Raw genomic sequence first — 17960 nt, 5'->3', positions numbered from 1 at the left:
CCTCACAAGATGGTCACCTGACACCGGCTAAAATCTTTATGAGCTGTCCTTGATTTATGCCAGCAGCTTCTGACATGGGTTTGAAGAGATGTGCCATGCTTAATTGAAGATAATGTGTAATTTTGGTGGCTTCAAATGAACTGTGCATATAAAATGTGGCAACACAAAATATGCAGTGAACATTCATATATACTGTGCATAATCTTAGTACAGATTCAGAAACCCAGGTGTAATCCAGACCATAAGCATATGTGACGCAGCATGTGAAAGCCATGCTTTCTTGTATTTGTTGCCTGAAATTTGTAGAATAACATGCAAAAAACAGGTTTTATTTATCATTCTTTGTCAATGACTTTTTATCTTGAAGATGTCAAACTGTGTCTGTTCTTTGAGTTATTGTGATTCAGTAACAATGCAGATAGATAAATACTCACTCGTACAGATACAGACACTTATAATGGCCACCTCATCAGTGACTGTATTGTCATGTGTGGAATTCTGGCCAATTGCCGGGTGATGGGTGCTTGTAATGACATCTCCCGCCTGTGACATGGATGATGCAACCATGAGTAGTAATGCCCCTAAGTAGTATTTAGGAAAACCAGTGGTAATATCTTGTGTAACCACCAGGGGGAGCAGTGTGGAGCCGCATTGCTTTAGAGCACAGGTGTCCAACTCCAGGCCTCCAGGGCCGGTGTCCTGCAGGTTTTAGACGTGTCCTTGGTCCAACAAAGCTGATTTACATGGCTAAACGACCGAACAAGCTGGACAGATTATTGCTGACTTGTGTTTCTGAACATGAAAGCATAAAATGATTATTTCATTGCATTGCTAATGTTCTTATACAAAATGCAAATTTTAAATTGAAATTTGAACTCACTGCGATTGCGCAACAATATGTTTAAGTGTGTGTATTTCTGTCAGAAATATTTGGCACTTTTTTCTGAATATTTTTGATAATTAATGAGTGAAACACTGGGTGTAGGAGTGAACCACAACGATTTGGCACTGTGCTTAAAACTATTGGTAATTCTCGCCAGTTATGCTTTCCAAATAAATTAACAGTCATAGCATATGCATGCTTTCTCAAGTTGTCTGCAGCTAATCTTGGTCTATCACCTTTGCGATTTATATTAATACTCTAGTTTAAAACTTTTGTGCTCTGAATGGGACACTCCAAGTCCAACAACTGGTACATGTCCTGCAAATAAATGTCCAACAGGCAGCATTTATTTATTTAGTTATAGGAAAAACTCCATATGCTGAGAAGTAACAGTTATTGTTGTTCAACCTGGTCTTCATGAGTGACCATTGAAACAGCACTCTGCCCCCATAGGATATGATTTATTTTATCAACTAAGCAATTGGGAGATTATCAACAGCTGATACCTATTTTATACATTTTCTATATTGTTTCTTGTGATTGTGCGATCAAAGATCATCATCATCATCATATGAGCCCTCAACCTGAATGTAGAGAAAAACCACTCAAAATGTATGGATGCTGATGATAAATAAATAAATAAATACACACTTTGAAAAAAAGAACTTGTAAAAATATGTTATGCAGTAAATTGCTGGGTGTGAACCACCTGCATTTTTTTAACTATCCATCCATGCTCCGCGCATCTCTGATAAATTGCTGCAGTAATTTTAAGGGTAACTTTTACAGACAGTGGATTCCTTTGTCACAATAAGGTGATCGTTCAAACAGCTCTCTCACCCCCCCACCCCCCCTCAGAAGGCCAATGACTGCAAAAAAACTCTGGCCAAAGATCCGCTGTAGGCTGTTTGTGATTTTAACACATATAAACAGTATCCCAGGAATCACTGACAGCAGGTATTTACACAAAACTGGTACAAAAACAATCATTTTCTTTGTATTTTCCTGAACCAGCCCCCCCCAAAAATGCTATGCAGCCCAAACAGCTGATAAGTTACACACACTCTGCAGTTGAGTAAAGAGGCGTGTTTATAGTGGAAAGTAGACGCTCCCCAGGAGAAGAAAAGGTGGATGCCTAGCTTCTGACATTCAGCTGAGAGCTCGCTGTGAGTTAACAGTCAGCCGGCTGACCTCTGGTTGAAAGCGGCAGTTTTCAGTGGCTATATCTGGAGCATGTATATTAAATAGTAAATATCTAACTAATAACTAATAATTTATTTGACATTAATTTCGAGAGGATGATAAATCTTACTAGTAAATACTAAACTTTATTTAATAAATAAAAGCGGCAGCACTCTTGACTTAGGGAATGGCTGGTGTAAGCCTATCTGAAGTTGAGTATTTTTCACATTTCCTGTCAAATATCACACAGGCAAATTTTTGTTCAGACAGTCAATATTACCAGAAAATGAACCTTACATGCTTTGGTGAGACCCAGATGTTATCTTTCCTCCACAATGCACCACAGAAAAGCTTGTCCTTGTAGTGTAATTACTACATTATTACATGAGTAGTCAAATATCATAGGGCTAAATTCTTAGAATTCGAAACATGGTTTACGTTATCTGACTTAGACTGGAAGTTGATGACAAGTTTAATAAGTAGTAAGTTACTGTGTGCAGAGCCACAGAACCACTTTGGGTGAGGAATATTATGACAACTGCACATTAAACATCAAATGTATCAGTACCAGCTCCACTGCAGTTTATTCTTTGTCAGATTATGATATTTGGGGCAGGAATCTGTAAGAAGGATGCAGTACGGCATTGCTTCAGTTAACAGAAAAAGCACACAACAAATGACTATACATGCCAAACAAGCATAAAGGGTGCTGTTGTGGTTTCATGTTAATTTTCAAAATAAATGAGACTAGATTGTTCACATAGTGACATCAGTTTCAATCTCGTAAAATGAAGAATCCAGCTTTTCCCATGTGTTCTGTCAGAATACAAAGCTGGTTTTACCCAGGAAGGAAATACATCTCCAAGTGCTGAATTCCTTGGCAATAACCAAAAATAAACAAACAGAAATTAATTTAAGGGAGGAGGCGTTAGCAGTGACAGCCATATGCATCAAACTGACTTCTTACATGAAGGTGAACAAGTCAGGAAAGATTTTGTAATAAGTATGCACAAATTAGAGCCTCCGAGATGAAACGAGGGCTATGAAAAAGCAATCAAATAAAGGCTGGCAACTATAATTTCATCAGCGGTAGCACTGGGTTAAGACCTGACAACATACTGGGCCAACACTCAGCCATCTGTTTACTTTGGAGAAATTGTGCCATGAAAAGAAGCCAAGAGTAGGGATATGAAAAGAAGAGACTGCACAAAATACATTATTATTATTTTTATTAGTTCCTCTGCTGATTTAGACAAATTATATAACTAGAGTGGCGTAATCTAGAATGGAGAAGTGCAAGTAAACATTACGATTACTGTTAGTAGTATTATGACAATGTAGGTGTCACTTAGTCTTATGTCATGTGCACAGCAAACTGGCAATGTAGCTATTCCTTATTTTCACATAACATTATGTCAGATGCCTGGAAATCATTTTTAGTTATGTTAATGCATCGAACACTTAAGAGGCCAACGAATACTGTGTTCCTTAGACGGCATCTAAAAGAGCTGCTTTATAAAATAATGATTCATTGTTACTTTATTACTGTCCACCTATCATTTATTTGTCACGTGGGCTTTTAGAAGTCATTTGAGAAACTGCTTGTATGTTGCTTTCAGTTACAAAATTATTACATTCAGACTAAAACCTCAGTGTATCTAAAAGTATCATTAAAAACCCCACGTCACTATATTCTGCTCTCAGCTCCCATTCAGGACATCCAATGGAAGTAGCTTTCTTTTTAAGAACTTAAGGATTGTAATGAAATAAACTGAATCTCAGTTTTCTGAAAAGTCCAAGTAAGCAACTTTTGTTACAAACATAAATTCACATAAATGGTGGCTGTATGCACCTTTTGGCTTGTGAAGCTGACTCTTAAAGCCCAAAGGTGGGGATTCTGACTTCCACTATCTTGATATTTTGTAGCAGAATGCAACAAGTAAAGAGCTGGATGCAAAAACCGAGGGAAATGGTACACACCTTTTCATTCACAGTGTTGACCAGTTCAGATACCTAACCTGTTTTACCTTCCTTTTTGATTGCAAATGGGAAATATTTTACAAAATAAATGTTGTATGAAATGTGACTTAAAACTATAATTATGACCAAAAACACTCCAGGGAAGTGTTTACTGAGGTCATAGTTCAAGGGAAGTGTGCTGTCTTTTTCCTTTGGGATAGATAAGTCACCCCATGCTCTCCATTAGAAAGAAAGCAGATTCAAAGTGTTCACTGGCTTCACTATTCAGATCCAGAAGCCACACTGGTAGCCTCATCGATTACAAAGACCAGCTGAAATACAAACAACATAGAAGAAAAGTACTTTTATGTATCTGTAAAACTGCAGCCAAGCTAGTTTTTCCAGTAATTCTTTACAGATAAATGTCCCTCAGAGGTGAATTGCTACTCTCTACTCTCTCATGTCCAACAGCTCATTACAGACCTGCCAAATCACACAAAAGGCAATACCCTGATCAGTCATACTTAAGTTGAACCAACGTTGCTTCTGGCAATTCACGACTACACAGAACAATTTGATTCATACGAGTGAAAGAATACTCAGAACCAATTAACATTTACCAGTCACGAACATATAACTACCGACTAGCTGGTGGCAAACACGCAGCGTTAAGTTTTTTGTGTTTTTTGTGCAGACATCTCCTGTTCTTGTCACTGTCTTGGGTATGAATTATGGGTCGAGGTGTAGCAATGATCATCATGCACAGCTGTAAATGTCACAGATATTTCAGTCATTTGATAAAATATTAGTATGACCGCTGTATCATTATTAAACCTGAAAAGAATAATCCTAACCATGATGAAGTACACAGTGATGTCGCAGTGGCACAAATAAATGCAAGATTAGGAAAAGAACTAATGATTAATGATACAAAGGAAGACTAAAAATAGAAATGTTGCTTTATGTTTCATGTTGAAGTTCACTCCACACCATTAAGGATGATTTCTGATGCAGCGCTTATTTTTTACTACCAATGGCAGTGATCACCTGTGGCGATCCCGGTATCCCAGCAAATGGACTCAGGTTTGGCGACGACACCACAGTGGGCCAGAATGTGACGTTCATGTGCCAACTGGGGTATGTGATGGTGGGAGGGGACAACTCTTTCACCAGGACCTGCACCAGCAATGGGACGTGGAGTGGAACCATGCCAGCATGTCAAGGCAAGTACCTCCCACAGATACGCATTTCTCCTACACTGTATCAAAGACTTGCTGCAGTGGACGTTCAACCTTGATAACCATCAGACAGCGTTGTAACAACCTTGGCATGCCAGCACACTGTCACGCACAATCTAAAGTGTATGCTTACATCCAGAGATCTAATGAGATTAGCAAGAAAGGTGACACAGGCTTCCTGTGTAGTCAGATACTGCCATATACTCCTCACTTAAGCGCACTGATAATGCAAATGGCAATGACACTGAAAGACATAAACCTATTTGCATAATAAGGTGCATATATTTGAAACGTACACATCCACACATAGAAATAAAGCCATTTTTAATGTGTTTCTCAAAATATCACCCATTTAATGCAAAAATCTTGCTACTTTTTATGCTTCACTGTCTATGGCCACATTCTCAGCTGGATTAAAAAAAAACTATATATCTCCATCTATGATGATTTCATCCCCCAGTCTAGAGTTGCACCTGTGAATGCAAAGAGCCGATGCTAAAAGTTCTCTGACACCTGGTGATGGATGGCTAATAAGTCCTCTCCATCACCACAAGGATACCTCTAATTGTACCCCAACAGTTAATCACTGGAGTCCTCTCCCTGAAGTTTGTGCCCATTCTACTCTATGATTAACATCAAAGTTGGAAAATCCAGGAAGAGGACTTAGCTGTTGTACGCCCATCAGCGATACATCACTCCGTGATTTATGACGCCTGAGTGGAGGCATAGATTAGCATTTCTGCGCTTGACACTCAAAAGTAAGTATTGCAGGGAAGATTAACTTGTGCAGCGAACAGCTCAAGAGTACACCAGGAAGGGGAAGAGCCCACAAGGCTAATAGGGGCTCATTGTTGCTAAGGAACTGTTCCCAGGCTGCTGTCTCAGTTACAGTGAAGCAGGCCTCTTGAGGTAGACGAAAGGACAAATGAAATGAAATAGGCAGGTTGTGAGAGGTTCAAACCTCCTTTGAGTTTGTTTTTTGTGTTTCTACTTGTAACCCATATATAAGACTTTTTGGGGGGGGATCCAAAGATAGTTAACCTCATAAGTAGCTGTTTAAGCCAGGCTACTTCTTGCCCTACTAATCTTCTCAACCTTGTCTTGAAGATTAAAAAATTACAAAATTCAGTCTGACAGTAATTGTAATATTTTATTAGTGCTATTCAATATTAACGTGCCGTGTTCTGGGGTATTGTACGGTGAAGCTGTTGGTTGAATTGATGGTCCCACAGCTGTTTAAACTGGGAGAGAAAAGAAGACAGAGGGCAATGGGTGTATATGTGCAAGTGTATAACCCTCATGTGTGCATATTAAAAGTGTGTGACATTGCTAACCTCTGAGCGCTAATCCTTGACAGCTACCGCAACCGCTCAGCCTCTCGGTCCTTGATCCAGCTACGCTTAATGGGGGTGGCGTGGAAAGGAGCAAAACCCCAGAGCTTAGGCCTCCTCATCACACTCGCTCACACACCGCTGTGCCTGAATACAATCACACGGGGGCATTCAATTACAGAAGTGTCTCTCTCATGCATACGTAGACACAGATGATTGCACACTCACGTTTTCTCCCAGCGCTGCCACTGCCTGAATGCTGTCAGCTCCCACTGACCTGTATGCATTAGTCAGTGAGCCACAAGGTCCTCCTGCCTCTGTCTCTCAACTGCCTTCGCTTTTCCGATAGCACTTATTTCTCTCATGGGATAAATGAATAAAAGAAAGGCAAGAGAGAGAGGACTTTGATTACTAAGTGGGTGCTCAACATTAATTTTCCATTCCTCGGTGTGGATGGGGTATAAAGAAGGAGTACAGACGTTTTATGCTTTGCTTTCCCCCTGTCGCCGTGTTCTTCCTGTCCTTTGGTCTCTTTCTAAGACTATCTAGGGCAAGCAATAGAAAAGCACACTGGTAATCATACGTTTTTTTATCATCACTCTCCCTGACAGCCTACGCAGTGGGACATCTCAGAAAAGGACTGGAAAAATATCTGTTTTCTTTTCTTTCATGTGAAACTAAAAACAATGCCTATTTTTGCACAAGTTTTTTTTTTGTTTTGTTTTTGGTTTTTTGTTGTTCATTTTTCACGATTGGGTTTAAGTTGAAGGTGCTTGTAGTTCACTCAAGGTGAGCTGTTTTAAAGTTCTCACACCTGGCATCTGTCACCTTGTCATAGATTTTGGATGATTGTGCCACAGGAAACTGAGTTAGTATTCTAAGAAAGGGAGGGGGACGAGGGGAAAAAAGTGAGAGGAAAGCCAAGAGGAGAAAAATTGAGACAAAGAGGTTTTGCATGTGCCAAGCCTGGGCATAAATTTGCACTTAGTGTATGAGCATCAGTTTTAGCCACAGCGTTTGTGTGTGATGACGCATCCTAAGCCTTGCCCGGCAAGGATTCAGTTTGAATCCCGGGTTTGGCATGTTCAGCTAAGAGGCACTAATGCTGCTTAGAACTACTTACGAAAATGGGGACACTCTCTGCTTTTTTTAAAGCAAGTAATTTCAGATGCAGTGCTTACAGGATTAGAAGACCTACTCTTCTAATCTGTGTAAATTGCCTACTTGCACACGTGCACTCATACATTTTCTATAACCCCCCCCCCCCCCCCCCCCCTTTCGTGTCTTTTACACAGATACACCGTAAGATCACTGAAATACACACGCAAACCTGCTTTTTACTTTACAGCCTCCAGCTACGCATTTTAGTGAGATAATTCAGAATGAAGTGCCCCTTTTTTCCCAGAGCAACAACTTGGAAATCCCAAACTGAAGGCACTCTTTACTGATTCATTAACTTCAAAGGGAAACAATTTTAAGTGAACCTGTTTCTCCTTGAGAAACAAAATTACGTTAACAAACAAAACATTAAAAAACAGATTGGAGCACGAGAAGGTTTTTTGCTCTTATTTTTATTCTCTATTCACCGTGGCCTAAATACTGTTCTGATTATAGCACACTTCATATATACTGTATATGCTGCTGCAAAATGTCCATATGGAAATCATTTTGGATCTGCTGCCAACTGAGAACAAAAAGACAGTTCCACCTTTGAGAGGATGTGTGAATATCCCACAGTGGCTTGCTCCACATTTACTGTAATTTGTTGTGCAGAGAATGAAAAGTTGCGCTAACGAGGCAAGGAAGTTGTCCGTCATGTGCCTGCCTTCTATCCCCGCGTCACTCTCATGTCATAACTTGGATAATTGTCACAACTTTTTGATTTTTGAATTGTGAAAATAAGATGAAGAGAATTAAAGGCTTCTCTGTCAGGGAGCCATATGTAACAAGCACGCATGTATTTTAAATATAAACGAATCAATTGAACTTGCCACAGTTGAAAGATTCGGATAAGGCTCGACTTCAGTTTGCAGATGTTTGTTCAAGTGTTTAACCAAACACAAGAATGCCAAAAAGAAAGAAGGGAGAAAAAGACTTGGGGGTAATGATGGGTGCTGAGGGAGGATAGCAGTGGTATAAAGCAACAGCACTAATTTATTCACATCTCTAAAACCCATATCCCATCTGCGTCCCCACGGGTTCATCTCTAAGTGTGTCAGAACAAACTCTGAGCTTTATTATGCATTCATTTATTACATTTGTTGAGCTGAAAGTTTACGGCTTACACAGACGCAAGATGCCCCCCTCATTTTGCACAGAAATTATTCTGTATTCTCCAAACAGAAATCGCTCACAGTCAAAACACAGACTATTTCTCTGAGCTAAAGACCTCATTTTCAGCTGTAATCCACACTATGCAGAATGGTGAATTAGTGCCACCTCTGCTGCTTTTAATTTGATGCTTTTGGTGTAATGGGGTTTTGGTCACTGCATTGACCAGTTTTAACCTGACTTGGTTTTTAGTTTTTTTTTGTTTGTTTTTTTAAATAAAGGTCTCTAGGAAACATTTTAACCATCAGTATATGAATAGGATGATAAAAGCTTACATTTCTTGGATGAAAAGTGAGTGTATTACTGTGTTTACTGTGTGTTTACATCCATCTTACGCCATCTTAACCTCAGTGCAATTAATATTTAGCAACATTTCAATTTGAAATGTAAGATTCAGTACATGTGTAGCCATATTCTTGTAAATACAGATTAATCACAGTAGTTGTTTGTCTGTTCTCCTTGAGTTACATTCAGCAGCCATTTTGGTTGCTGAATGTAACTCACCTTTGCTGTAAGGCAGAAGAAAAACAATCTTTCCTCAAGGTTTCGTTTGACCTCTCCTGCTGGCATCCAAGGCTACTAAACCCAATATTTTCAAGTTACAACATTTTCTTGTTGTAAGTTATATTTTAGCTGAGAGTCTTCGTTTGCAAAATACCTTCTTCCAGCAAATATTCAGACTATGTCAGAGAGTGAACCATAGATGATTCCAGTAAACTATCAAAGACTATATTCTATCTATAACTCTAAATACTTCAAATTTGCTTTAGACCCTCAACTATTACAGAGGGTGGCGGTACACACTAATCATCGATTCTCCCCCTTAAAATCAGAGAGTGTCAGAATGGGAAGGTGAACTATTTCCTATTTTTTAGTTCTGACGATTTTGCTGAGATTTGAAATTTGAGTCTTGCCCTCTTTTAAGCATTGCACTCAAACTTAATTCGTTCTGATTTGTGCTTTGAATATACTCTGATGCGTCTGTGACCTGCGTATCCACTCTATCCCTACAGTGGTCACCTGTCCTACACCCCCATCCATCCCCAACGGCCTCCTTGAGGGCTCAGTCCTGGAGTGGGGAACCAGCGTGAGTTACACCTGTTTACCCGGCTATGAGCTGTCTTTTCCTGCTGTGCTAACCTGCACAGGGAACGGGACATGGAGCGGAGACTTGCCTCAGTGCTTGCGTGAGTCATCGTTTCCTACGTTCATTCATGCCCACAGTGCCTTCAGGATGATTGTAATGTACAGGAAGTCTCTCTATGTTTAGACTGAAATAAACCAGATGACATTTCTGAGACTGTCAGAAACTCGGTGATTCCAACAGTGAGCTTAATTGGACTGTTTTTGCCCGTTTTTAACCATTATCAGGCTTATGATTTTTGACTCTTAAAATAAGTCTTGCATCCTTTTGTTACATGTATTTGAGTTTCCAGACAGCTCTATACCTGCATATAATTTTGTTTCTCACATGCATTACATTAGTTTTAAGTTGTGCCCTCCAAGGCAAAATCCCGTATACACCACTTTTGCTGCTTTAAAAGGTTACTTCAAGTTAATGAAAGTCAAGGAATTTTGCTTAAGGATCATACAAATGAAATGAGACAGTCTGGCAGAGATGCAGAACAGAGATTATATCTGATCTCCTAAGTTACAACATCAGGGTCTTTTTTGTAAGCATTCAATCATACTTAACCCTTAAACCACTTAAAGTAAATTTTAAAAAAAACGTATTTCTTAAATGAAGGCTGGAAAAATGCAAAGAGGAGTTGGACGTTAGATCCTGCCCGTTTCTGAAGACGTAAATAAATATTTCATCATTAGCACGTGAAAACGAAGCTCTTATTTGGATTTTGATTAAATGAAAAGTGAATTGACCTCTAGCCTAAGTAACAAAGCTACAATATTAACGATGAAGATGATGATGATCCGAGCACAGCCACAAGTGACGTGTCGGGTGCGTCTTACTACATTAAGACCTTTCTCTGAATCATCTTTGCAAGCATAATAATAACCTCTGGGATGCATGACTGCTCAAGAGTGTCTCGCTGTCATCTGAATCATTCCTGCATTGTATCAGTCAGACAGAAATGAAATATCAAGAAGGCTAGAGTACTTGCATGCATTTGCTTCTCTCTGAATATCAGTCAGGACTAAGTAGAATAAAACAAAAGCCACTAAAAATAATCCTGCTCAAACCCTTCAAGTGCCGCTGTTTTGTTTGAAGTATCGCCACTTTAACTGCTGAATATAGGCAGTCCTTTTCGTGCTGAGTGAAGTGCTGAATTTTGCATCCTACAAATTAAATATTGCAGCCCTCGTGTGCAAGAAATCTCTGCCGTCAGATACTCGACTTTCTATTAGGTATAGCGTTTTATTGTGTATACAGTTACTTTGGCAAGGTTTTGAATTAGAGGAAAATTGGGATGTTTGTAGTATTTCATTATCACATGTTGGATCACAACAGACTGAACCTATAAAGCCCCCTGAGCCCATTTGAAAATAGTGCATTTGCTGCTGTGCTCTCTTGTAATTGATGCTGATGACAGAGTTCATTGCTTGTGGCCATCTTCAGTCAGGCGAACGCGGGCCCATTTGGGTACTTAGCTTCTGAAATGCAGCTGACAGACTGCTCGTGTTTGTGGCCACGCTACTAGAAGCATAGTACCGCTTGTAGCCATTTGCTGTACTCAGTGGCCACATAGCAGTCATTTACTGTAAGTCAGTATGCGCGCTGCTTTCTGATTTATACCCTGCTTAACTGAAAACGACCATATTTGTGCGCCATGCCCTGATAGTGCTCTAGCAAAGCTGAGTAACCAAATGCATGTTGTATTGAGGTACGCTTGTATCTTTGTTTGCCTGCTAAGAGTAAAACATGTCGCCTGTTCGTAAAATGGATAAGGTTCCACCTGATTAATGTCTGGAAGTTGTCTACTCCAATTATGGTGAGCGGAGTCATCCCTCAGCACACTACAATCATTTTTCCACATCAGCTACCCCAAAACAACCTCCCGCAGCAACGTGAGTGAGTAACCTTTATGTTCCATGATACTGTTAAGTGTATCTGGGCAGAGACTTGTTTTTGAATTGGTAATTATATTTAATAGCCCTATCACTCACAACGCAGAATTCATGCTTTAGTGATTGTGCTAAATTGACACAAATTGAGAGGAATGCACTATAAATATCACCGAGTGTGACCAATAACCAACTTCTGTGGAGAACTTGGCTCTCCTGCTACATTACTCGCGGTAGGAACATGTATATGATAAATCACTGAGGTTTACCAAGGAAAATAAACGAGTCATTAAAACGGGAAGACAAAGGGGAAAAAATGCTGATCATGTTTGGTGTAGAAAAGGCTATTATCTGTGCTTTAAAGTGACAACAATGCACTATCTACAGCAGTCTGCGCTGGTGGTTATTATCAGTTGAGAAGTCATTAGAGGTAAATTCTTCTGTGGTCAAAGTTTGTTTATGGTACTGGCCATTATTACTGGGACGCTCTCCATTTTCACAGGCAAGCTGTGAATGCCCATATGCCTGCAGTATTTTTGTATCTGTGCATTAGCTGCAACTATAAAGATAATCTTAAATATTTTCTTAAGTTACCATCTTTACTGAGGAGATTTCCCAACAGAATCATAAAGTCAGCGGGACGAATCATCAAATTCCTTTTAGCTACATCATACAGATTTGCTGCAAATCAGACCTGATAAGTTTGTTATATTTTGTATGGTATGAAATCATTTTAAATATACTGCCTAGCAGTTTAGTATACATACAGCATGGCTGCACTGCTGTCTGTTTAAAAAAATATATAACTGCAATTTATCAACTTCAACTCAGCACTTTCTCTTGAAATACAGTTCAGCAAAACTCCAGGAGGTGCAATGAATCAGCAAAGCAAGTCTTTTCTTAATAGTTGAACTTTCTTTAGCCAGACAGGATTAAGATGCATGGCCCTGCTTTCTATAACAACACATATGAATCTCCTAAATTCAATGCTTGAGAATGCTAGTTCATGCGTCTGCAGGGATGCAACTTTGAATGTGGCCTCTGCATAATGATTACCTTAAAGCATTGATAATTCATCAAGGAAAGAGTGTGGCTGTGGAAAGAGCGAGAAAAACTTTGACTAGTCTCTCTCAGTCTTCCATCAACACACATATACATACACAGGAACACACAGGCACATTAAATATGCTGAGCTTGGTTTGGCCTGGGGCCATTTCTTTTATATATCCATAAAACAGTACATTATTTCCCCGCAGCCTAAAGCTCATGACTGATGTGCATGTCACCTGGTTGGCCTGTATTGTCAACCCTCCAAAGTGCCATCTGCATACAGTCTTACGATGCCTTTTTTGAAATGACAAGAATCATTTTTCAGATCTGGAACCGAATTTGCATCTTTGCTTGCTGTCATATCAAAAATGGGTAAACCGCTGCAAACAAGGGGGCAGAAGCTTGCAATGCATCATTTTCACTGGGGGTCTAAAGGATAGGGAAACACATTTTCCAGGAGAAGATCCATCCCTAAATCCAAGGATTTTTTTTCCTCAGCTAACAGTATTTCCAGTAATGGCTTTAGTCAGACATCCCTGGATGGGCTGGATTCTAATCACTTCTTTTACTCGATATCTATTGTGTCAGATATTGGAAGTGAGAAAACCCTGTTGGCTTTTTTTTTTTTTTTTAAGGGAAAAGAGCAAACAAGAACTTATCTGTCTCCAGGCCTCCATGTAGCAGCACATGTCAGGTCTGGAGAAGCAGTGCCTGCCTTATTACAGACTTGATCCCACAGTGCTCTGGCTGCGTGACTGAAGACGGTGACTCTCACCTCTGCACTCTCACGCACTGAGCATTTCTGGATCCTCCACATCCAACAAGTATCTTTCACTGATCCACTTGGTTATAGTGGCTTGCTAGGTGCAAACATTAAATAAAGAAAAGACAGAAAAATAAACTAGCAGACTGTCTCTGGACATCACAACCATTCAGCCTAAATCACTCCAGTCAGTTTGATTAGATGTCTATAAGCAATAAATTGAGGGAGCCACAGTGGCAATCCATTGGGAATCATCTGCTGAGGTTGTGGCTTCAGTCTCATTTAAAAAAAAAATGATATCATACAAGGGGCCTGGAGAGCAACAGCAGCAGATGGCTGTAGTTGTGTTAACCTCAAGGCCCTGTCAGAGAAATTAATATTCACTTGCTAATTATTTTGATCTCAAATTGAGAGCCGTCGCCCCTCTCTCACTCCCTCTTTGCTGTCAAAATGAATATGCACATACCCACCATTAGCCCTCACCAGCAAGGTTGAGTGTTGGAAACAAAAAATAATAAAAAAAAGAGACAGAGTAATTCATCCAGAGACAAGGACGTCAATGCATCTGCCCACACGCAATAAAAAATGGGCAAAAGACTTTGTGCAACAAGCATAATGTCAATGCAATTTGAATAATTCAGTCCTTGAAGAATTTGCGGATCATATAGAGAGACACTGATTTTTACAGGCGGGAACGTGAATAAAGAGGATGTAATAAAAAGCCTATCAAAAACAGCAAAGCTCACAGCAGCAATCAAAACCAGTGTTGGCTCCTGTGGTCTGATCATGTGTGGGTACAGAAGAAGCCCCCATAGCTTATTAGTTGTGAATATAATACTGAAGACTCAGCTGAACAATGCTTTCAGTTGACTCTCTGCATGCAGTCTTCCTTTTGTGTTATGCAGCAGAAAAGAGACAGATGTTTGAATTTTAAAAAGGAGCTAGATCATTTTCTGCATTTGTAATCACACGAACAGAATATATCCTTCACACTGCACCTGGATACGTCCTGTATGGTTACAGAAACATCTGTGCTGCTGTTGTTGATCAGGAGCGGTATCAGCAATATTACACGTTTCCTCCTCTGCAGCCAAGTTCTGCGGTGATCCTGGGACGCCTCCCAAAGGAAGGCGAGAAGGACGCAGTTTCATCTTCAAGTCAGAGGTCACGTTTAGCTGCAGTGCCCCCTACGTGCTGGTCGGGTCAACAACTCGCATGTGCCAGGAAGACGGGACCTGGAGCGGATCTCAGCCCCGATGTATAGGTGAGGAAACAAAACTCGCTGATTCACCTAAACACAGAAAATCTCAGTGTTTGAAAACAGTTTTGGAGTTTTCCACTGTAATTACATTTTTCATTCCTAATTATATTACAGCAAACAAATGCACAAAAACATAAAGAACAAAAGGGCTGAAGGTGAATGAGAATCAGGTTGCCATCTGGTGTAAAACTAAATCAAAGTATAAAAATCATTTATGTGCCTCTTTATTTTCATCTGATGTTAGCTGCTAAGGAAATATTTGAAAATGCATAAAATAAAGTGCTTTTTTGCAATTTAAAGAAAATTGAAAACCAAGAAATGCATTTTATTTCCAGTCATGTTACTGCGCCACATCAGTAATGAAACTCCAGAGAGAAATCTTTTTTTTTCACTGTCACATTCTAATTTTTCCAGAGCCCACGAGAACCACGTGTGAAAACCCGGGGACACCTGAGCATGGCTTCATGAATTACTCAACAGGCTTTAAGGTGAACCGAGCAAAGATTGCAATGAATGCATTTCATAAAAATGGCTATAGGCACTTTAATTCTGGGGTGATTGTGTGTGTGTGTGTGTGTGTGTGTGTGTGTGTGTGTGTGTGTGTGTGTGTGTGTGTGTGTGTGTGTGTGTGTGTGTGTGTGTGTGTGTGTGTGTTTTGTTTAAGAATTTATGGTATAAAGGTGTTTGAAATATTAGAATTTCCACATTTTCCACTATATCTAACAGGTATACAGCTGTGAACACAAAGCACCCAATCAAAGTAGCACTCACTGTAACTCTGATGTGTTAATCACCCTTCGTTTTCTTCTAAATGTGCAATATCCAGTGGATTTTTGTAGGTACAGTTATCATGTATTCCTTTGGATGATGTTATGTGGGTGCAAGGATGTAGCAGAGAAGTGCGTGCATATAATTCCCCTTAAACCAACTGGATTTTTCAACCCCCTGGAATGTCCGTGGGGAGATGTGAGGGAGGAAAAAAATGCATCTTAAAAAAATAAATAAATAAGTAACTGGTGGTATGACCATTGATCTGTGCTCAGTGAGATGAGATGCTTTCAGTCTGTGTGTTTCGCTTTATTTTTGCCCTCCCTATTGCTTTTAGAGTGTCACTTACAAGTGCAATTTCTCCACGACATTCAGCTGAATGTGTGATATGTAATTTATCCCATATGAAAGCATTGGGAGCTTATTTAGATAAGTGCTTGTAATGGCTGTAGTCTTGCATTTTTCTGCATTACTGAACATTTTTACCAATATCCTGAGACTACCGAATGAGAAAATTCACTGTTGATGATGTCTTTAAAGAGTCGACTGGGATGGTAGCAGGAAATAAAAGTCATTTATTAGCAGAACAGAAAGCAGTTGAATATTTTAACCAGAAAGTCATCTTCCTCACTCTTTAATGTCTGTGCATCAGTTGCAAACACAAACATGGGCCATCGCCTCTGGGAATAGCCTCCATCTGCCTCTACACGCTACAGATAATCATTAAAAAAGTGAAAAAAAAACTTTGGTGTGCACTGTGTTTTTTCCAGGCTCTTTAGTTTGATGCTAGGAGCCTATTGGCATTTGCATCATTGTATTGACTTTTTTCACTTTGTGTGCGGTCTGTTGGTGGCCAGGTGGGCAGCAGAGTCGACTTCCAGTGCCAGCAGGGACACATACTGCAGGGCTCCACCACAAGGCTCTGTTTGCCAGATCTCACCTGGACTGGCACCCAGCCAGCCTGCATCTGTAAGTGCTTGTTCCTTATGCTCTAACTATATCTTAACATCACTCGTTGTTGTTTTTCACTACTCCTTCTGGCATCTTGTCGCTGCTTATCCGCATTGCCGACTGCTCCAGACGCTCTGTTTTTGCTTTTCCTCAACACCCGTAGCACCCATCCTCGCACTGTCGATACCTCCCCTCAGCAACTTTTCACATTCGCTCAATCCTGCCATAACCTCTGGCCTCCCAGTAGATTGCAGCTTGCCCCTCAATCAACCTGCCATCATCCTGAGACTGTACTGAACACTGTGATCACTGTCCTTCTGTTTAAACTCCCCGAAAAGTCGACCGACACCAAACTATGGCCGTGTAGTTTAGCCCATTCACTTTGCCAAGATAAGTGGTTTTCTAAAATGTGATGTAGTCCAGTATCCTAGTAAAACCCTTTCAGCTACAGTGGGTTTTTTTACTGGAACATTTCTTATAATAAACTCCATTTTATTAAGCACCCACAATGTAAACACTTCAGCTGTGTGATGATAATGTGCTTCAGATGATATTTCGTAATCTTGATTTCATAACTACAAAAATATACGGCATCCGTTCAAATCCCAGAGACATTTACGCTGAGGAAGCAAGCTGAGGCATTGTAATACCTGCCCCGCGTCCTCTGCCTTCCTTGCAGCCCTGTGTGTCTGTGCATCTGCTGTAGTGGGAGAAGAAGGAGTTTAAGACGAATAGTGAAACCTTGAATATGTGCCTGCTGTGTTTTTGTTGTTCATACACTCAGCTAAAAACAAATCAGGTAAACCTGACAGAAGCTGTTTCAATAGAAACTTGATGCCACTGTACTAAATTAAAATTTCATGTTAAAGGTTCATTATATTCAGAGCATGATGATTTAATTGAAATTTGATGTTTTATATGTTTTATTAAAAATAAAATCTCACACTTTAGAGGTCTTTCTAGGTTCAGGTCAACTCATTATCAGTCCAGTACTTGTACCTGACCAGTTTTAGAGGATTTTATAATGCTACTTTACACTGACTGGTGAATAATTCAAGCATGGAAAAAGGCACCTAATTCCTAAAGGCACACCGGACTGAAAATCAGGTCTCATGGAGTGATCGATTCATATTATAAAGTTTTGATTCGAATTGATTCAAATTGTCATCAATATGCACGGGACAGGTCAGGAGAGAGGTGCAAAAGTGCACATAAAACACAG

At 39.9% G+C, this 17960-nt stretch overlaps 1 protein-coding gene across 10 annotated transcripts in view; it reads left to right on the top strand.

The window, feature by feature from the left end:
• LOC146658663 (CUB and sushi domain-containing protein 3-like) overlaps positions 1 to 17960 on the top strand; it is a 257048-nt gene that overhangs the window by 224899 nt on the left and 14189 nt on the right. For all 10 annotated transcript variants that reach the window (XR_014913740.1, XM_085422379.1, XM_085422378.1 and 7 more), the window contains 5 exons: positions 5065 to 5247; positions 9938 to 10111; positions 14849 to 15022; positions 15434 to 15507; positions 16645 to 16756. Coding sequence is in view for 9 of the 10 variants with exons in the window: in XM_085422379.1 (XP_085278505.1) it covers positions 5065 to 5247; positions 9938 to 10111; positions 14849 to 15022; positions 15434 to 15507; positions 16645 to 16756 (717 nt within the window). In the remaining variant the exon portion in view is untranslated. The remainder of the gene's footprint in view (positions 1 to 5064; positions 5248 to 9937; positions 10112 to 14848; positions 15023 to 15433; positions 15508 to 16644; positions 16757 to 17960) is intronic.

This window comes from Rhamphochromis longiceps, linkage group LG11 (genome assembly GCF_057381845.1).
Source record: "Rhamphochromis longiceps isolate RC_006_pf linkage group LG11, R_longiceps_female_GT1.1, whole genome shotgun sequence".
Taxonomy (NCBI): domain Eukaryota; kingdom Metazoa; phylum Chordata; class Actinopteri; order Cichliformes; family Cichlidae; genus Rhamphochromis; species Rhamphochromis longiceps.
This window is presented reverse-complemented; position numbering and strand designations above follow the sequence as displayed.